Raw genomic sequence first — 22,243 nt, 5'->3', positions numbered from 1 at the left:
AGAGAATCCTCAACAACACTGCCTAGAGAGAGACACAGAGAATCCTCAACAAAACTGCCCAGAGAGAGAGACCCAGAGAATCCTCAACAACACTGCCCAGAGAGAGAGAGACCCAGAGAATCCTCAACAACACTGCCCAGACCGAGAGACCCAGAGAATCCTCAACAACACTGCCCAGAGAGAGAGGCCCAGAGAATCCTCAACAACACTGCCCAGAGAGTGAGACCCAGAGAATCCTCAACAACACTGCCCAGAGAGAGACCCAGAGAATCCTCAACAACACTGCCCAGAGAGAGAGACCCAGAGAATCCTCAACAACACTGCCCAGAGAGAGAGAGACCCAGAGAATCCTCAACAACACTGCCCAGAGAGAGAGAGACCCAGAGAATCCTCAACAACACTGCCCAGACCGAGAGACCCAGAGAATCCTCAACAACACTGCCCAGAGAGAGACCCAGAGAATCCTCAACAACACTGCCCAGAGAGAGACCCAGAGAATCCTCAACAACACTGCCCAGAGAGAGAGACCCAGAGAATCCTCAACAATACTGCCCAGGGAGAGACCCAGAGAATCCTCAACAACACTGCCCAGAGAGACCCAGAGAATCCTCAACAACACTGCCCAGAGAGAGACCCAGAGAATCCTCAACAACACTGCCCAGAGAGACCCAGAGAATCCTCAACAACACTGCCCAGAGAGACCCAGAGAATCCTCAACAACACTGCCCAGAGAGAGAGACCCAGAGAATCCTCAACAACACTGCCCAGAGAGAGAGACCCAGAGGATCCTCAACAACACTGCCGAGAGAGAGAGAGACCCAGAGAATCCTCAACAACACTGCCCAGACCGAGAGACCCAGAGAATCCTCAACAACACTGCCCAGAGAGAGAGGCCCAGAGAATCCTCAACAACACTGCCCAGAGAGAGAGACCCAGAGAATCCTCAACAACACTGCCCAGAGAGAGAGACCCAGAGAATCCTCAACAACACTGCCCAGAGAGAGAGACCCAGAGAATCCTCAACAACACTGCCCAGAGAGAACCAGAGAATCCTCAACAACACTGCCCAGAGAGACCCAGAGAATCCTTAACAACACTGCCCAGAGAGAGAGAGACCCAGAGAATCCTCAACAACACTGCCCAGAGAGAGACCCAGAGAATCCTCAACAACACTGCCCAGAGAGAGAGAGACCCAGAGAATCCTCAACAACACTGCCCAGAGAGAGACCCAGAGAATCCTCAACAACACTGCCCAGAGAGAGACCCAGAGAATCCTCAACAACACTGCCCAGAGAGAGAGAGAGCCCCAGAGAATCTTCAACAACACTGCCCAGAGAGAGACCCAGAGAATCCTCAACAACACTGCCCAGGGAGAGACCCAGAGAATCCACAACAACACTGCCCAGAGAGAGAGAGACCCAGAGAACCCTCAACAACACTGCCCAGAGAGAGACCCAGAGAATCCTCAACAACACTGCCCAGAGAGAGAGAGACCCAGAGAATCCTCAACAACACTGCCCAGAGAGAGAGACCCAGAGAATCCTCAACAACACTGCCCAGAGAGAGAGACCCAGAGAATCCTCAACAACACTGCCCAGAGAGAGACCCAGAGAATCCTCAACAACACTGCCCAGAGAGACCCAGAGAATCCTCAACAACACTGCCCAGAGAGACCCAGAGAATCCTCAACAACACTGCCCAGAGAGAGAGAGACCCAGAGAATCCTCAACAACACGGCCCAGAGAGAGACCCAGAGAATCCTCAACAACACTGCCCAGATAGAGAGAGAGACCCAGAGAATCCTCAACAACACTGCCCAGAGAGAGACCCAGAGAATCCTCAACAACACTGCCCAGAGAGAGACCCAGAGAATCCTCAACAATACTGCCCAGAGAGAGAGAGACCCAGAGAATCCTCAACAACACTGCCCAGAGAGAGAGACCCAGAGAATCCTCAACAACACTGCCCAGAGAGAGACCCAGAGAATCCTCAACAACACTGCCCAGGGAGAGACCCAGAGAATCCTCAACAACATTGCCCAGCGAGAGACCCAGAGAATCCTCAACAACACTGCCCAGCGAGAGAGAGACCCAGAGAAACCTCAATAACACAGCCCAGAGAGATGATCCTGGGGTTATTCTGACAAGTTTCTTGCCCTCCCAGAATGGTCAGAATGCAGGGGTCTTTTTGACGCCAATGCGGAATTAACTCATATCAGCTGTCCTGCCAGCTGTCCACATGTACCAGGCTGAGCGAGACTGCGGTTTTCTGAGTGCCCGTCACTGTGTTTTAGCTGCTGGCCGTTGATACTGATTTAGGACTGTGTTGCCTGAGTCTGTGAACCGCACTGGCATGGATACCGTTACCGGATGTGTGTGGGTAAAGACCCTTCACCCGTGAAATCCCTGAACTCAATGAGCTGATCCAAGATATTCCCCTTATCCCCCGTGGCTGGAGGTTGCTGCCCCCCTGGCTGGATATTTTTACCAACCTGCAATTCTCCCAATAGGTGTGAGGGTCTCGTCCTGGGCTGGTATGGGGACCATCATCTGATTCCTGTATAACAGTTCCTCCCGGGAGAGGTTTAGGGGCTTGTCCTTGTGCGGATTCTGCTCTGCCATCCGTGGTCTGAAGTCAGTTGGCTGTCGGCTGTTGAGGATGAGCGGGTTCATCATCGAAGTGTTTATTAATTGGATGACACGGGGGCTATCCTTTGGCAAACCGTTTGTCCGATGAGCTTGTAACATGGAGTCTGTGCCTGGTGGACAATGGTTCTCATCGACTGGAGAAATGGACAGTCTTTGCTCGATATCAGGCGATGAGCTGTGCGTATTTTCCGCCTGAGATCTGGGGGTGAGATTCCTCTCGGATGTATGCATGAGGCTCCGGGAGTTTTCCCGTTCGGTTTCCGGAGACAGGCGATGCTGGATCTCGGCTGGGGAACGAAGCAATCGCTGCAATGGTTCCAGCGAGGGCTGAATGCGATGACTGATCTGCTCTGAGGACCGGACATTTCTGTGCAGGACGTCTGGAGCAGGAAGAGAAAGTGAGCACTGAGATTGTGGGAGTCATCAGGTTGGAGAAATACAATCCCACCTCCCATCCCAGCCAATCCCACCTCCAATCCCAGCCAATCCCAACTCCCATCCCACCCAAACCCACCTCCCATCCTAGCCAAACCCAACTCCCATCCCAGCCAATCCCAACTCCCATTCCACCCAAACCCACCTCCCTTCCCACCCAAACACACCGCCCATCCCAGCCAATCCCACCTCCCATCCCAGCCAATCCCACCTCCCATCCCAACCAAACCCATCTCCCATCCCAGCCAATCCCACCTCCCACCCCACCTCCCATCCCAGCCAATCCCACCTCCCATCCCAGCCAATCCCAACTCCCATTCCACCCAAACCCACCTCCCTTCCCACCCAAACACACCGCCCATCCCAGCCAATCCCACCTCCCATCCCAGCCAATCCCACCTCCCATCCCAACCAAACCCATCTCCCATCCCAGCCAATCCCACCTCCCATCCCACCCAAACCCACCTCCCATCCCAGCCAATCCCACCTCCCATCCCAGCCAATCCCAACTCCCATTCCACCCAAACCCACCTCCCTTCCCACCCAAACACACCGCCCATCCCAGCCAATCCCACCTCCCATCCCAGCCAATCCCACCTCCCATCCCAACCAAACCCATCTCCCATCCCAGCCAATCCCACCTCCCATCCCACCTCCCATCGCAGCCAATCCCAACTCCCATCCCAGCCAATCCCAACACCCATCCCACCCAAACCCACCTCCCATCCCAGCCAATCCCACCTCCCATCCCATCGCACCTCCCATCCCAGCCAATCCCACCTCTCATCCCAGCCAATCCCAACTCCCATCCCAGCCAATCCCAACTCCCATCCCAGCCAATCCCAACTACCATCCACCCAAACCCACCTCCCATCCCAGCCAATCCCACCTCCCATCCCAGCCAATCCCACCTCCCATCCCACCCAATCCCACCGGAGTCAGGAGGTCATGTTGCAGCTGTACAGAACTCTGGTACGGCCGCATTTGGAGTATTGCGTACAGTTCTGGTCACCGCATTATAGGAAGGACGTGGAGGCTTTGGAGTGGGTGCAGAGGAGATTTACCAGGGTGTTGCCTGGTATGGAGGAAAAATCTTATGAGAAAAGGCTGATGGACTTGAGGTTGTTTTCGTTGGAGAGAAGAAGGTTAAGAGGAGACTTAATAGAGGCATACAAAATGATCAGGGGGTTGGATAGGGTGGACAGTGAGAGCCTTCTCCCGCGGATGGAAATGGCTGGCACGAGGGGGCATAGCTTTAAACTGAGGGGTAATAGATATAGGACAGAGGTCAGAGGTAGGTTCTTTACGCAAAGAGTAGTGAGGCCGTGGAATGCCCTACCTGCAACAGTAGTGAACTCACCAACATTGAGGGCATTTAAAAGTTTATTGGATAAACATATGGATGATAATGGCATAGTGTAGGTTAGATGGCTTTTGTTTCAGTGCAACATCGTGGGCCGAAGGGCCTGTACTGCGCTGTATCGTTCTATGTTCTATGTTCTATATCTGGGGGAAAGGCAATTATGATGCGATGAGGCAAGACTTAGGATGCATCGGATGGAGAGGAAAACTGCAGGGGGTGGACACAATGGAAATGTGGAGCTTGTTCAAGGAACAGCTACTGCGTGTTCTTGATAAGTACGTACCGGTCAGGCAGGGAGGAAGTGGTCGAGCGAGGGAACCATTGTTTACTAAAGTAGTTGAATCACTTGTCAAGAGGAAGAAGGAGGCTTATGTAAAGATGAGACATGAAGATTCAGTTAGGGCGCTTGAGAGTTACAAGTTAGCCAGCAAGGACCTAAAGAGAGAGCTAAGAAGAGCCAGGAGGGGACATGAGAAGTCCTTGGCAGGTAGGATCAAGGATAAGCCTAAAGCTTTCTATAGATCTGTCAGGAATAGAAGAATGACTAGGGTAAGAGTAGGGCCAGTCAAGGACAGTAGTGGGAAGTTGTGCGTGGAGTCCGAGGAGATAGGAGAGGTGCTAAATCAATATTTTTCATCAGTATTCAGACAGGAAAAAGACAATGTTGTCGAGGAGAATACTGAGATTCAGGCTACTAGACTAGAAGGGCTTGAGGTTCATAAGGAGGAGGTGTTAGCAATTCTGGAAAGTGTGAAAATAGATAAGTCCCCTGGGCCGGATGGGATTTATCCTAGGATTCTCTGGGAAGCTAGGGAGGACATTGCTGAGCCTTTGGCTTTGATCTTTTAGTCATCTTTGTCTACAGGAATAGTGCCAGAAGACTGGAGGATAGCAAATGTTGTCCCCTTGTTCAAGAAGGGGAATAGAGACAACCCCGGTAACTATAGACCAGTGAGCCTTACTTCTGTTGTGGGCAAAGTCTTGGAAAGGTTTATAAGAGATAGGATGTATAATCATCTGGAAAGGAATAATTTGATTAGAATTAGTCAACACGGTTTTGTGAAGGGGAGGTCATGCCTCACAAACCTTATTGAGTTCTTTGAGAAGGTGACCGAACAGGTGGATGAGGGTAAAGCAGTTGATGTGGTGTATATGGATTTCAGTAAAGTGTTTGATAAGGTTCCCCATGGTAGGCTACTGCAGAAAATACAGAGGCATGTGATTCAGGGTGATTTAGCAGTTTGGATCAGAAATTGGCAAGCTGGAAGAAGACAAAGGTTTTGGGTAATGAACCAGGCCAGGTGTTAGATTTGGAGGTAGGTGAGCACTTTGGGGACAGTGACCACAATTCGGAGACATTTACGTTAATGATGGAAAGGGATAAGTATACCCCGCAGGGCAAGAGTTATAGCTGGGGGAAGGGCAATTATGATGCCATTAGACATGACTTGGGGGGGGGGTAGGTTGGAGAAGTAGGCTGCAAGTCTTGGGCACACTGGATATGTGGAGTTTGTTCAAGGAACAGCTACTGCGTGTTCTTGATAAGTATGTACCGGTCAGGCAGGGAGGAAGGCGTAGAGCGAGGGAACCGTGGTTTACCAAAGAAGTGGAATCTCTTGTGAAGAGGAAGAGGGAGGCCTATGTGAAGATGAGGTGTGAAGTTTCAGTTGGGGCGCTTGATAGTTACAAGGTAGCGAGGAAGGATCTAAAGAGAGAGCTAAGACGAGCAAGGAGGGGACATGAGAAGTATTTGGCAGGTAGGATCAAGGAAAACCCAAAAGCTTTCTATCGGTATGTCAGGAATAAAAGAATGACTAGGGACAGAGTAGGACCAGTCAAGGACAGGGATGGGAAGTTGTGTGTGGAGTCTAAAGAGATAGGCGAGATACTAAATGAATATTTTTCATCAGTATTCACTCAGGAAAAAGAGAATGTTGTGGAGGAGAATGTTGAGACCCAGGCTATTAGAATAGATGGCATTGAGGTACTTAGGGAAGAGGTGTTGGCAATTCTGGACAGGCTGAAAATAGATAAGTCCCCGGGGCCTGATGGGATTTATCCTCGGATTCTCTGGGAAGCCAGGGAAGAGATTGCTGAGCCTTTGGCTTTGATTTTTATGTCATCATTGCCTACAGGAATAGTGCCAGAGGACTGGAGGATAGCAAATGTGGTCCCTTTGTTCAAGAAGGGGAGCAGGGACAACCCCGGCAACTATTGACCGGTGAGCCTCACGTCTGTTGTGGGTAAAGTCTTGGAGGGGATTATAAGAGACAAGATTTATAATCATCTAGATGGGAATAATATGATCAGGGATAGTCAGCATGGCTTTGTGAAGGGTAGGTCATGCCTCACAAACCTTATCGAGTTCTTTGAGAAGGTGGCTGAACAGGTAGACGAGGGTAGAGTAGTTGATGTGGTGTATATGGATTTCAGTAAAGCGTTTGATAAGGTTCCCCACGGTAGGCTATTGCAGAAAATACGGAGGCTGGGGATTGAGGGTGATTTAGAGATGTGGATCAGAAATTGGCTAGCTGGACTTCCGGGTGCGGCGATGACCAGCTGAGTCGCACGTTTCGGCAGCTCCCTGTGAAACGGACTTTTGGGCTCTTGATAGGAGCCCCAACGGCAATTTTGACGGCTAAAAACACTGTGCGGTAAACCAGAAGGGAATCCCCCCTGGATACGGATGGAAAAAGGAGGAGAGAGTGGCCAGATTGCAGTGGATCCTTTAGAACAACGGCAAGGAAGGCAAGCAAAAACCAAGATGGCGTCGGAAGGTGGCAGTTTAACATGGGGCCCTGAACAACAAGAGTTCTTGAAATGCTGTGTGGAAGAGATCAAAAAGGAAATGAAGAAAGAGCTGTTGGCCCCGATACTACAGGCGATCGAAGGGCTAAAGGAGGAACAAAAGACCCAGGAGCGGGAGCTTCGGGTCGTGAAGGCAAAGGCAGCCGAGAATGAGGACGATATACAGGGCCTGGTGGTGAAGACGGAGACGCAGGAGGCACATCAGAAACGATGTGTGGAAAGGTTGGAGGCACTGGAAAACAACGCAAGGAGGAACAACCTGAGGATTCTTGGTCTTCCTGAAGGTGTGGAGGGAGCGGACGTCGGGGCATATGTGAGCACGATGCTGCACTCGTTAATGGGAGCGGAGGCCCCGGCGGGTCCGTTGGAGGTGGAGGGAGCATACCGAGTGATGGCACGAGGACCGAGAGCAGGAGAAATTCCCAGAGCCATAGTGGTGAGATTCCTCCGTTTTAAGGATAGAGAAATGGTCCTTAGATGGACGAAGAAAACTCGGAGCAGTAAATGGGAGAACGCGGTGATCCGCGTTTATCAAGACTGGAGTGCGGAGGTGGCGAGAAGGAGGGCGAGCTTTAATCGGGCCAAGGCGGTGCTTCATAAAAAGAAGATAAAATTTGGAATGCTGCAACCGGCAAGACTGTGGGTCACATATCGAGGGAGGCACCACTACTTTGAGACGGCGGATGAAGCGTGGACTTTTATTGTGGAAGAAAAACTGGAATGAGCGGGTTATTAAAAAGAACGTTCGAACAAAGTGGTGGGGCGAATGTGGGGGGCAAAGAGGGGTTTTATGTACTAATCCTGCGATGTGGTAACTTTTCTCTCTCCCACAGGTGGTGATGGGGGGAGGAGGGGAGGTGGAGGAGATGGGGCGTTGGCCATTGGGGGCGGGGCCAAGGGAGAAGCGCGGGCTTGGTTCCCGCGCTATGATAATCATGGCGGGAATAGAGAAGCAGGAAGGAGGGGGCGTCGCACGGTGCGAGCCGAGGTCACGGGGGGAAGCCGAGGTCAGCCAGAGTTTGCTGACTTCTGGGAGCAACATGGGGGGAGTAATTACGCTAGCGGGGGATCTAGCGGGGGGGGTGGGAGGGGGGAATTACTGGGTTGCTGCTGCTGGGGAGAGGGGGGAGCTGGTATGGGAGAGGATGGGCGGGGGGGCACCGCCTGGGGGAGATACAGCTGCGTGGGAACCGGGTGAGGAGCTGGAAAAAGGTGATGGCTAATCGACAAGGGGGGGGGTAGGAAGCCCCCCAACTCGGCTGATCACGTGGAACGTGAGAGGGCTGAACGGGCCGATAAAGAGGGCACGGGTACTCGCACACCTTAAGAAACTTAAGGCAGGTGTGGTTATGTTACAGGAAACGCACCTGAAACTGATAGACCAGGTTAGGCTACGCAAAGGATGGGTGGGGCAGGTGTTCCATTCGGGGCTAGATGCGAAAAACAGGGGGGTGGCTATATTAGTGGGGAAGCGGGTAATGTTCGAGGCAAAGACTATCGTGGCGGATAACGGGGGCAGATACGTGATGGTGAGTGGCAAACTACAGGGGGAGACGGTGGTTTTGGTAAACGTATATGCCCCGAACTGGGATGATGCCAATTTTATGAGGCGGATGCTAGGACGCATTCCGGACCTAGAGATGGGAAAGCTGATAATGGGGGGAGATTTTAATACGGTGTTGGAACCAGGGCTGGATAGGTCGAAGTCCAGGACTGGAAGGAGGCCGGCAGCAGCCAAGGTACTTAAAGATTTTATGGAGCAGATGGGAGGTGTAGACCCGTGGAGATTTAGCAGACCTAGGAGTAAGGAGTTCTCGTTTTTCTCCTATGTCCATAAAGTCTACTCGCGAATAGACTTTTTTGTGCTGGGTAGGGCATTGATCCCGAAGGTGAGGGGAACGGAGTATACGGCTATAGCCATTTCGGATCACGCTCCACACTGGGTGGACTTGGATATAGGGGAGGAAACAGGAGGGCGCCCACCCTGGGGAATGGACATGGGACTAATGGCAGATGAGGGGGTGTGTCTAAGGGTGAGGGGGTGCATTGAAAAGTACTTGGAACTCAATGATAATGGGGAGGTCCAGGTGGGAGTGGTCTGGGAGGCGTTGAAGGCGGTGGTTAGAGGGGAGCTGATATCAATAAGGGCACATAAAGGGAAGCAGGAGAGTAAGGAACGGGAGCGGTTGCTGCAAGAACTTTTGAGGGTGGACAGACAATATGCGGAAGCACCGGAGGAGGGACTGTACAGGGAAAGGCAAAGGCTACATGTAGAATTTGACTTGCTGACTACAGGCACTGCAGAGGCACAATGGAGGAAGGCACAGGGTGTACAGTACGAATATGGGGAGAAGGCAGGTTGCTGGCACACCAATTGAGGAAAAGGGGAGCAGCGAGGGAAATAGGGGGAGTGAGGGATGAGGAAGGAGAGATGGAGCGGGGAGCGGAGAGAGTGAATGGAGTGTTCAAGACATTTTATAAAAAATTATATGAAGCTCAACCCCCGGATGGGAGGGAGAGAATGATGGGCTTCTTGGATCGGCTGGAATTTCCCAAGGTGGAAGAGCAGGAAAGGGTGGGACTGGGAGCACAGATCGAGGTAGAAGAAGTGGTGAAAGGAATTAGGAGCATGCAGGCGGGAAAGGCCCCGGGACCGGATGGATTCCCAGTCGAATTCTATAGAAAATATGTGGACTTGCTCGCCCCGGTACTGACGAGGACCTTTAATGAGGCAAAGGAAAGGGGACAACTGCCCCCGACTATGTCTGAAGCAACGATATCGCTTCTCTTAAAGAAGGAAAAGGCCCCGCTACAATGCGGGTCCTATAGACCTATTTCCCTCCTAAATGTAGATGCCAAGGTCCTGGCCAAGGTAATGGCAATGAGAATAGAGGAATGTGTCCCGGGGGTGGTCCACGAGGACCAAACTGGGTTTGTGAAGGGGAGACAGCTGAACACGAATATAAGGAGGTTGTTAGGGGTAATGATGATGGCCCCACCAGAGGGAGAAACGGAGATAGTAGTGGCGATGGATGCCGAGAAAGCATTTGATAGAGTGGAGTGGGATTATTTGTGGGAGGTGTTGAGGAGATTTGGTTTTGGAGAGGGGTATGTTAGATGGGTGCAGCTGTTGTATAGGGCCCCAGTGGCGAGCGTGGTCACGAATGGACGGGGATCTGCATATTTTCGGCTCCATAGAGGGACAAGGCAGGGATGCCCTCTGTCCCCATTATTGTTTGCACTGGCGATTGAGCCCCTGGCGATAGCGTTGAGGGGTTCCAAGAAGTGGAGGGGAGTACTTAGGGGAGAAGAGCACCGGGTATCTTTGTATGCGGACGATTTGCTACTATACGTGGCGGACCCGGCGGAGGGGATGCCAGAAATAATGCGGATACTTGGGGAGTTTGGGGATTTTTCAGGGTATAAATTGAACATGGGAAAAAGTGAGTTGTTTGTGGTGCATCCAGGGGAGCAGAGTAGAGAAATAGAGGACCTACCGTTGAGGAAGGTAACAAGGGACTTTCGTTACCTGGGGATCCAGATAGCTAAGAATTGGGGCACATTGCATAGGTTAAATTTAACGCGGTTGGTGAAACAGATGGAGGAGGATTTCAAGAGATGGGATATGGTATCCCTGTCAATGGCAGGGAGGGTGCAGGCGGTTAAGATGGTGGTCCTCCCGAGATTCCTCTTTGTGTTTCAGTGCCTCCCGGTGGTGATTACGAAGGCTTTTTTTAAAAGGATTGAAAAGAGCATCATGGGTTTTGTGTGGGCCGGGAAGACCCCGAGAGTGAGGAAGGGATTCTTACAGCGTAGCAGGGATAGGGGAGGGCTGGCACTACCGAGCCTAAGTGAGTATTATTGGGCCGCTAATATTTCAATGGTGAGTAAGTGGATGGGAGAGGAGGAGGGAGCGGCGTGGAAGAGATTAGAGAGGGCGTCCTGTAGGGGGACTAGCCTACAGGCTATGGTGACAGCCCCATTGCCGTTCTCACCGAGGAACTACACCACAAGCCCGGTGGTGGTGGCTACACTGAAGATTTGGGGACAGTGGAGACGGCATAGGGGAAAGACTGGAGCCTTGGGGGGGTCCCCGATAAGAAACAACCATAGGTTTGCCCCGGGGGGAATGGATGGGGGATATGGAATGTGGCAAAGAGCAGGAATAACGCAAGTGAAAGATCTGTTTGTGGATGGGGAGTTCGCGAGTCTGGGAGCGCTGACCGAGAAATATGGGTTGCCCCAAGGGAATGCATTCAGGTATATGCAACTGAGGGCTTTTGCGAGGCAACAGGTGAGGGAATTCCCGCAGCTCCCGACACAAGAGGTGCAGGACAGAGTGATCTCAAAGACATGGGTGGGGGATGGTAAGGTGTCAGATATATATAGGGAAATGAGGGACGAAGGGGAGACTATGGTAGATGAACTAAAAGGGAAATGGGAAGAAGAGCTGGGGGAGGAGATCGAGGAGGGGCTGTGGGCAGATGCCCTCAGCAGGGTAAACTCGTCGTCCTCGTGTGCCAGGCTAAGCCTGATTCAGTTTAAGGTATTACACAGGGCACATATGACTGGAGCACGGCTCAGTAAATTTTTTGGGGTGGAGGATAGGTGTGCGAGGTGCTCGAGAAGCCCAGCGAATCATACCCATATGTTTTGGTCATGCCCGGCACTACAGGGGTTTTGGATGGGGGTGACAAAGGTGCTTTCAAAAGTAGTAGGAGTCCGGGTCGAACCAAGCTGGGGGTTGGCTATATTTGGGGTTGCACAAGAGCCGGGAGTGCAGGAGGCGAGAGAGGCCGATGTTTTGGCCTTTGCGTCCCTAGTAGCCCGGCGCAGGATATTGCTAATGTGGAAAGAAGCCAAGCCCCCGGGGGTGGAGACCTGGATAAATGACATGGCGGGGTTTATAAAGCTAGAGCGGATTAAGTTCGTCCTAAGGGGGTCGGCTCAAGGGTTCACCAGGCGGTGGCAACCGTTCGTCGAATACCTCGCAGAAAGATAGACGGCATGGGAAAAAGAAGGCAGCAGCAGCAGCCCAGGATCGGGGGGCGGGGGGGGGGGGGGGGGGGGGGGGGGGGGGGGGGGGGAGGGTGGGGGGGGGGGGGGGGGGCCGGAGGAGGAACCAGAAGGACTCTCAGGGTTGTTAATATATACTGTATAGTATGTATAGGTCGTTGCTACAGATAATTATATATTGGACTGTTAAATTATATTTTTGGAGAGTGTAACTTGTGACAAGGCAGTTGCCAATTAGGGCTAGTTTTCATTTTTGTTATTTATTATTTATTCATTTTTTGTTTATAAAATAGGTCATTGTTATTTGTGTTGTTATAATATTGTGTAAAGGATGCACAATGTACTGTGTTGGTTGACCAAAAATTTTCAATAAAATATTTAATTAAAAAAAAAAGAAATTGGCTAGCTGAAAGAAGACAGAGGGTGGTGGTTGATGGGAAATGTTCAGAATGGAGTTCAGTTACAAGTGGCGTACCACAAGGATCTGTTCTGGGGCCGTTGCTGTTTGTCATTTTTATAAATGACCTCGAGGAGGGCGCAGAAGGGTGGGTGAGTAAATTTGCAGACAACACTAAAGTCGGTGGTGTTATTGACAGTGCGGAAGGATGTTGCAGGTTACAGAGGGACATAGATAAGCTGCAGAGCTGGGCTGAGAGGTGGCAAATGGAGTTTAATGTAGAGAAGTGTGAGGTGATTCACTTTGGAAGGAATAACAGGAATGCGGAATATTTGGCTAATGGTAAAGTTCTTGGAAGTGTGGATGAGCAGAGGGATCTCGGTGTCCATGTACATAGATCCCTGAAAGTTGCCACCCAGTTTGATAGGGTTGTGAAGAAGGCCTATGGAGTGTTGGCCTTTATTGGTAGAGGGATTGAGTTCCGGAGTCATGAGGTCTTGTTGCAGCTGTACAAAACTCTGGTACGGCCGCATTTGGAGTATTGCGTACAGTTCTGGTCACCTCATTATAGGAAGGACGTGGAAGCTTTGGAACGGGTGCAGAGGAGATTTACCAGGATGTTGCCTGGTATGGAGGGAAAATCTTATGAGGAAAGGCTGATGGACTTGAGGTTGTATTCGTTAGAGAGAAGAAGGTTAAGAGGAGACTTAATAGAGGCATACAAAATGATCAGGGGGTTAGATAGGGTGGACAGTGAGAGCCTTCTCCCGCGGATGGAATTGGCTGGCACGAGGGGACATAGCCTTAAACTGAGGGGTAATAGATATAGGACAGAGGTCAGAGGTAGGTTCTTTACGCAAAGAGTGGTGAGGCCGTGGAATGCCCTACCTGCAACAGTAGTGAACTTGCCAACATTGAGGGCATTTAAACATTTATTGGATAAGCATATGGATGATAATGGCATAGTGTAGGTTAGATGGCTTTTGTTTTTTGACTTCCCATGTCGGTGCAACATCGTGGGCCGAAGGGCCTGTACTGCGCTGTATTGTTCTATGTTCTATGTTCTAAAGGGAGGTGGTTGATGGGAAATGTTCAGACTGGAGTCCAGTTACTAGTGGTGTACCACAAGGATCTGTTTTGGGGCCACTGCTATTTGTCATTTTTATAAATGACCTGGAGGAGGGCGTAGAAGGATGGGTGAGTAAATTTGCAGATGACACTAAAGTCGGTAGAGTTGTGGACAGTGCGGAAGGATGTTACACGTTACAGAGGGACACAGATAAGCTGCAGCGCTGGGCTGAGAGGTGGCAAATGGATTTTAATGCAGAAAAGTGTGAGGTGATTCATTTTGGAAGGAATAACAGGAAGACAGAGTACTGGGCTAATGGTAAGATTCTTGGTAGTGTGGATGAGCAGAGAGATCTCGGTGTCCATGTACATAGATCCCTGAAAGGTGCCACCCAGGTTGAGAGGGTTGTTAAAAAGGCGTACGGTGTGTTAGCTTTTATTGGTAGAGGGATTGAGTTTCGGAGCCATGAGGTCATGTTGCAGCTGTACAAAACTCTGGTGCGGCCGCATTTGGAGTATTGCGTGCAATTCTGGTCGCCGCATTATAGGAAGGATGTGGAAGCATTGGAAAGGGTGCAGAGGAGATTTACCAGAATGTTGCCTGGTATGGAGGGAAGATCTTATGAGGGAAGGCTGAGGGACTTGAGGCTGTTTTCGATAGAGAGAAGAAGGTTAAGAGGTGACTTAATTGAGGCATACAAGATGATCAGAGGATTAGATAGGGTGGACAGTGAGAGCCTTTTTCCTCGGATGGTGATGTCTAGCACGAGGGGACATAGCTTTAAATTGAGGGGAGATAGATATAGGACAGATGTCAGAGGTAGGTTCTTTACTCAGAGAGTAGTAAGGGCGTGGAATGCCCTGCGTGCAACAGTAGTGGACTCGCCAACACTAAGGGCATTCAAATGGTCATTGGATAGACATATGGACAATAAGGGAATAGTGTAGATGGGCTTTAGAGTGGTTTTACAGGTCGGCGCAACATCGAGGGCCGAAGGGCCTGTACTGCGCTGTAATGTTCTATGTTCTATGTTCACATCCCACCCAAACCCACCTCACATCCCAGTCACATCTCACCCAAACCCACCTCACACCCCACCCATATCCCACCCAAACCCACCTCACATCCCACCCGCATCCCACCCAAACCCACCCATATCCCACCCAAACCCACCTCAAATCCCACCCACATCCCACCCAAACCCACCTCACATCCCACTCAAACCCACCTCACATCCCACCCGCATCCCACCTCACATCCCACCCAAACCCACCTCAAATCCCACCCACATCCCACCCAAACCCACCTCACATCCCACCCAATCCCACCCAAACTCATTGCGGTATTCCTGCTGGCGGGAATGTGCAAACTGCTTAAACGCAGCTGAGTGGTTTCACTTTCTCTTTTCTAATCGTGGAAAGCAATCAGCATTGTTGAAGTGGTCAGCAGCTGTCAATCATAACAAGAATGTTTACAAACAATGGGGGAACCTCAGAGGCATTCAAGCGTGAAGAGACTGATAAATAAACAAACCTCCTGGCAGCTGTGTTTAAACCATTAAGCTGTCAATCAAAGGGAAGTTAAAAGTACTGCACTGTGAAATTGAATGAATGCTTCGCATTTCAAAGGATTTCAGGGGATTTCAAGACTTCAAGTGTTGTGGGCTTTCTGGGAATGCTCTGTTACTTAGAAAGGCAGCAGTTTCCAAAGCATAAGGCTGAGGGAGAAGATGTGAGGAAAGGGAAAGTATTCCTGGCTTGCATCTTCACTGAACTGTCTGCTCTGTTCATCAGCTCTCAGGCAGAGCAGTCCAGAGGGAGGAGGCCACTTCAGATTTAAACAGGTCAAACCAGGATGAAGATCTTGAACAGAGGGCTGCCTGAGATCACCATGCCAAGAGTGGTCTCCAGGTTGCCCAGGGCTGCAAGGGGATCCAGACACGGGATTCCCATCCCGGGGTCAACCCCTTACCCACAGCCTGAGCTCACCCAACCACAAAGACCCTTGGGGCGCCCCTCACTCTGCAGCCTGGCAGGGGCAGAGGGGCACATCTCAGGCTCATTGTGCAAGGCTAGTGAGTCACTGCTAGGCTGTTAGTAACATGGTACCAGGTGGCAGTGCACTGTTGGAAATGCGAGGGGTGGGAGACTGCAGGGGGGTACTGAAGACAGGGTCTGGGGGAGGTAGCTGAAGAGCGGGGATGAGTGGATCAAGTGGGGGAGTCAGGTCACCCTCATGTATGCGTAGTGTGGGCATAGCTCACCCATTCTTCCCGTGGTGGTGAGAGAGGGGGGGGGCGTTGGATGCCTCTCCTTGTCAGCAGGGGCGGAAGGGGGGGGAGGGGGTAACATTTGCCATATGTGTGTGTGTGTGGGGGGGGGAAAGAGTCTGTCTCTGGATGCTGGGATAGGCACCCCGCCCCCAGCAACTGCAGGAACCCGCTTGTTCAGCATTATGCACAGATTTCCATGGGCAACCGATCTGAATTCTCCTAGCACCACAGGATACAGTCCCAATTCTCTGCTGGTGGTAGAATTCAGACTCCGGAATGGAGAATTCCGGCCACAGTCTCCGAAGAAGGAGCACGCCATTTTATAAATTAATTTTATGGGCCCTGGGCATCGCTGGCTCGCCCTGCATTTATTGTCCATTCCTAAATATTGAGATGAGGAGGAATTTCTTCACTCGGAGGCTGGGGAATCTTTGGAAGCTGAATCATTGAACATGTTTAAGGCAGAAATCGATAGATTTCAGGATAATGGCATCAGGGGACATGAGGACAGTGTGGGAAAGTGATGTTGAGGTAGATGATGGGCCAGCATCGATTTGAATGGTTGAACAGCACGGTAGCATTGTGGATAGCACAATTGCTTCACAGCTCCAGGGTCCCAGGTTCGATTCCCGGCTTGGGTCACTGTCTGCGGAGTCTGCACATCCTCCCCGTGTCTGCGTGGGTTTCCTACGGGTGCTCCGGTTTCCTCCCACAGTCCAAAGATGTGTGGGTTAGGTGGATTGGCCATGATAAATTTCCCTTAGTGTCCAAAATTGCCCTTAGTGTTGGGTGGGGTTACTGGGTTATGGGGATAGGGTGGGGGTGGGGGCTTGGGTAGGGTGCTCTTTCCAAGAGCTGATGCAGACTCGATGGGCCGAATGGCCTCCTTCTGCACTGTAAATTCTATGAGTAAATTCTATGAGTAACACACTCAACAATGTAGGGATTTCTTTTCAGTTTTAATGTTAAACAAGCTCACTAATAGAGGCAGCCACAATTAATTAATTAGGCAACTAGTTTGAACTGGTTCCCTGGCTAGCAGTGGCTGACTCAGCTCACTGGAATCTACACTATTATAAATACAGGAGAGAGAGCAGCACACAGAAGTGGCAATTTGAGACTGAGTGCTTAAATCCAGGAGTTTGCTAATTGAGGGAATTAGGTAGTGAGGGAAGAGGTGCTGTTTCGGCCTTTTCAAAATCGAGTGGTCCAGGAGAGTGAACTGGAGAGCGGAAGCCCAGAGGAGCAGGCGGGTGTTGGTAAGTTTTAACTTTTGTTTCCGCTGTAAATTGGGGCAGTAGCTTAGTGGGACTGGGGTGATAGAAGCTTTAAATTAAATTAATTGCGTGACTAGTTAAACTCCACGGTATAACTGTGGATAATCATTGAATGCTATTCGAAATTGGATACCTAATTAGCGAAATTAAGATTAAATAAAGGTGGCAGAAAATAAAATAAAGGTGGTGTGTTGCAGCTGGAGTATGAGGGAGATGATAGACACCTGTGTGATCCATGGCAACCACATCTGTCGTGTCTGCAACATGAGGAAAATCAGCTCAGCGTTTTTTTTAATATTAATTTTTCCAATTAAGGGGCAATTTAGCGTGGCCAATCCACCTACCCTTCACACCTTTGGGTTGTGGGGGTGAGACCCATGCAGACACGGGGAGAATGTGCAAACTCCACACGGACAGTGACCCAGAGCTGGAGGAGCACCAGTTGCTGAATTGTCCATGTTCCTACAGCATGTGTGGGTGATAGCAGGGATTACGGGGAGGGAGCAATGTGGCCACTGCACCGTGCTGTAGGGGATCATTAAAGTGGGGGAATAAAAAGGAATGGAATTGTAGTAGGGGTCGGTATAGTTAGACACTGTTGCCTGCAGCTAAAGGCGTGATTCCCAAAGGCTCTATTCCCAACCTGGTGCCAGGGTTAGAACCATAGAATTACGACATTGCAGAAGGAGGCCATTCAGCCCATCGAGTCTGCACTGACCCTCTGAATGAGCACCCCATCCAGTATCCATCTTTGGACACTAAGGGGCAATTTTCTTTACTATGGCCAATTGCTGAGAGATTGGTATGGGAGAAATGGGTTCTCCTTCATGGGACACCAGTACTTGGGACATAGAATCCCTATAGTGCAGAAGGAGGCCAGTTAGCCCATTGGGTCTGCACCGAACTTCTATCCCCCATTCCTCACCCTATCCCAATAACCCCACAACCGAACCTGCACATCCCTGGACACTAAGGGCAATTTAGCATGGCCAGTCCACCTAACCTGCACATCTTTGGACTGTGGGAGGAAAACGGAGCACCCGGAGGAAACCCACGCAGACACGGTGTAGCCATCTGGGATGGCCACTTCCAACTAAGTACAGCTCACATCACTAAGTACAGCTTACAGAGATTCTTAGACATGTGTTGTTTAGGGAAATTAGGTAAATGTTTTTCCCCCCTTGCCACCGCTTTATTCCCCCTTGTTCCAGATTTCCGTTAAGAGACAGGAGAGTAATTGTAGGGATGGCCATGTAGGCAATGGAATGCCTTATGCATCCACAAGAGCCTGAGGTCGCAGCGACCAACAGATCAGAACAGTGCCCCGTATGGGAAGGAGAGATCAGGAGATACCTAAAGGGGAAAGGAGGGCCCCTATGGTCTGAGTTTTGTGCGAATGAAGAGACAGGTCCTGGCAGCAAAGGACAGACTTGGTGGGACAGCCTGACCGCGATCCATAAGAAGAGTTTAGCTAAGGTTCGTAAGCCGATGGCAATCGTGTCCTGTCTGGCACAATTGCGAGGCACAGAGGAGGTCGTGAGGACGCTCCGCAAGCAGCTTGAGCAGAAGGAGAGATGTAGAGAGGGAGATTTAAGTGAAAGCGAGAGATTAAATGTACAGCTCCGGGAGCAGTTATCAGCGAAGGACAAGGAAATGGATGATGTCAAGAGGGCACATCAATCCTGTCTCGCCCACCTTAGCAGCTTCTAAACCCTACATGATAAGGCCAACCAGGACACACAGCGTGCTGTACTGGTAAGAGAAGAGTCAGAGAATCAGGTATAAATCTTAAAGAAGCAATGCGATGATTTAAAAGCAGCCCTCCAAGCACTCTACAGTTCCACCACGGAACAGAGGCAGAGTTCGGTGGATCATGCCAAATGCAGGCAGCAAATTGCAAGGTTGCAATCCCTGCAGTCAGTTCAGAATGGGTTTAGAGACACCTTTGGCCCACAGCTTGACCAGGAAGACGGACCCGATTGGCAGGAACACAGTGAAACGGCCCAACGGTACGTAAGTGAGACCGAGAATCAAAATAGAGTCCCCCAGGCCCCGAAAAGAAAAGCACCCGCCCCACCGACTGCACAAGCAGCACCCAATGAACCTCATTACCACGCAGCGCAGGGTTATCACGGAAGGCCAACCCGATTTTGTGTACACCACCCCGTTATCGATCACCCAGTTACGAGTCGCCCGCGAGAAGATCCACCCCACATTGGACCCACATCACTTTTTCGAGTTAGTAAAACAGCAAACCCTGATGTATAGCTTAGTCGAGCCGGAGCAGGTTAAGCTCATAGCTATGTGCTTACACCCCTCAGTAAGTTCAGCACTTCCAGACCCACAAAATGGAGGAGGAGGTAGCCTCTAAGAAATGAAAACGGTCATTTTAGACGCAATAGGATATAACAGCGGAGACCCGGTAGACGGACTCAACCATTACAGGCAGAAAAAGGGAGAGCACCCAACAGCATTTGCTGGACGCCTTTGGATCCATTTTACTGCGGTATTCGGTGAGTTAGCCCGCCCCCATTTATCAGCAGACAATATGGCCAAATGGACCCGTACGTTAGTGTCCCACGCCACAGAGGCAGGACAGAAGGCATGCACCAATTATGACGCCTCAGACTCAGCACACAATGAAGCGTGGGTTCTGAAACGATTGTCCAGAGCTTGGGAACAGTCGGCACTGAAAAAGACAGAACACGAGAGAGTAGACGCCACCATGAACCCAGTAAGGAACACCTTTGGCCCACAACTAGACCAGGAAGACGGACCTGATTGGCAGGAACTCAGCGAAACGGCCCAACGGTACATGGGTAAATGAAGGCAGAGGTACAGCGCCACCCCCCCAGAGACAGGAATGCTACAATTGTGGACAGAAGGGACATTACACCCGAGAATGTCAAGCCCCCCGAAGCAGCAAAGGAATCAGCACTCAAACGCCCTCCCCCCCAGAAACAATACCCGACCCATTCACAGCGTTAGCGCCTAACCAGATAATTCGGCCACAAGTGGCACTGATTGAAAGTGTTCGGGCTCCCCAATTTGGGTCTGCGATACCCTTTGGGACAAGTCCGGAAGACCGGTAGTCGCAGGCACAGTCCAGGGACACCCCGTAGAGTTCCTTTGGGACACAGGAGGGTCACGGACCACGTTAAACTCCTCCACCATGTACCAGAAGGAGATATGGCCCACTACGGATACCATTACTCTTAGTGGCTTTGCAGGTCACCTCCAGCAGGGACACATCACAGCCCCTGTGGACGTACAGCTCGGTAATATTAGGACAAAACATTCCGTTGTTTTAGTAGACTTGCCCCACTAGGTATCGATTTCATGGGTACACACAACCTCTCATTTGACCCAGTTAACCGATGCATATGGGAAATGGCTAGAGCAGCACGAGCCCCCGCCACGCTCACAGAAGGAGATTATGCCCATAGAATCAGCTCAGTGGAGAGTACTGGTTTGATCCACAAACCATTACCACCGACAAAGCGCGATAGAGGTAGCGACCACAGATCGCACCCTTTCGGCCGTACTCCTGCAGGAAAGGCACGATCGTCTGGAACCCGAGGCCTACGCCTCACGAGTCTTAGATCCGGTGGAACAGGGATTTTCAGCCTGCGAGAAGCACCTATTAGCAGTTTTCTGGGCGGTACAGTACTTCTCGTACATAACCGGACTCAACCCAGTAACCATTCTGACCGAGCACACCCTGACACAGCTTTTATTGGACGGCAGACTAAAAGATGGCACAGTAAGCCAAATTCGCACAGCGCGATGGACCCTACTCCTACAGGGACGCGACATCACGGTAAAACGGACCAAAACACACACGTTTCTGGCTGATAACTTGCATTATTCAGGGGCCCCACATGAGTGCGAGATCATAGCCCCAAAACACACCTCAGGACCCTTTGTTCCAAAGTCGGTACCTAGAAAGACAGGTATAGGACCCCAGCCCACAGACGAGGCTGTAAGAATTTATGTAGATGGATCCTCCACAATCCTTGAGGGAAAAAGGATAACAGGCTGTGGCATTTATGTAGAGGACGCGCAGGGACGTGCTTTAGAAGAGATAGCTTTAAAGTTGCCTGGACACTTAGGTTCGCAGGCAGCCGAGATAGCGGCCATTGTTTACATTGTGCGGCACCCCGATTCATTCCCGACCCCTGCAGACATATATTCGGATAGTTTGTACGTCTGCAACAGGCTTACAGAATTCCTACCCCTGTGGGAATCGAGAGGATTTATTTCCGCGGACAGAAAACCTCTACCCTCAGCCCCACGACCAAAACATATCCTCCAGACAGCTAAAGGCAGAGAATACGGCGTCATCAAAGTAAGAAGTCACCATCGCTCCTCCCCACCCGGTAAAGTGAAAGCTGACGCCCGAGCGAAGGCAGGCTCACGACATGGCCACTTTTGGCAACCCCCCGAGAGTGCCCCAGTACACGCAGTTCAGATCTCACAGACCAACATCCAAGACCCAGCCCAGGCACAGAAGGAAGACGAAGCATTGAAGGAAATTTTAAAAGGAAACTTCCCAGCTCCCTATGACAGGTTCAGAAATTCTCTGACGGTCCATGAGGGAATCGTTTTAAAAGATGGAGTTTATGTAGTCCCCACCCAGGGCAGGAAGAAAATAATTTGCAAGTTCCATGACGGACATGGACATCAAGGGATTGAATCCATCCTTGCCCACCTCAGACCCCTCTGCTGGTGGCCCGGGTTGAAAACTGACGTGTCCCACTACGTCGAGAATTGTTTAATTTGCGCCCAAAACAACCCCGCTAGGTATGAGAGGATAGCCCAGCTCCGACACACCCGCCCTGTAAATGGCCCGTGGACAAACCTCCAATTAGATTATATTGGCCCCCCTCCCCCTGCAGAAATGGTTACAAGTACGTCTGAGTAGTGATAGACACATTTACGAAATGAGTCAAAGCGTT

General features: G+C 50.9%; 1 protein-coding gene across 1 annotated transcript in view; it reads right to left on the bottom strand.

Moving 5' to 3' along the window:
- The window catches only part of LOC140396094 (transcription factor ETV6-like), a 140,138-nt gene that overhangs the window by 62,391 nt on the left and 55,504 nt on the right, over positions 1-22,243 (bottom strand). Inside the window, exon 5 of the mRNA XM_072484205.1 lies at positions 2,492-3,028. Within this exon, the coding sequence (XP_072340306.1) occupies positions 2,492-3,028 (537 nt within the window). The remainder of the gene's footprint in view (positions 1-2,491; positions 3,029-22,243) is intronic.

This window comes from Scyliorhinus torazame, chromosome 19 (genome assembly GCF_047496885.1).
Source record: "Scyliorhinus torazame isolate Kashiwa2021f chromosome 19, sScyTor2.1, whole genome shotgun sequence".
Classification (NCBI taxonomy): Eukaryota; Metazoa; Chordata; class Chondrichthyes; order Carcharhiniformes; family Scyliorhinidae; genus Scyliorhinus; species Scyliorhinus torazame.
This window is presented reverse-complemented; position numbering and strand designations above follow the sequence as displayed.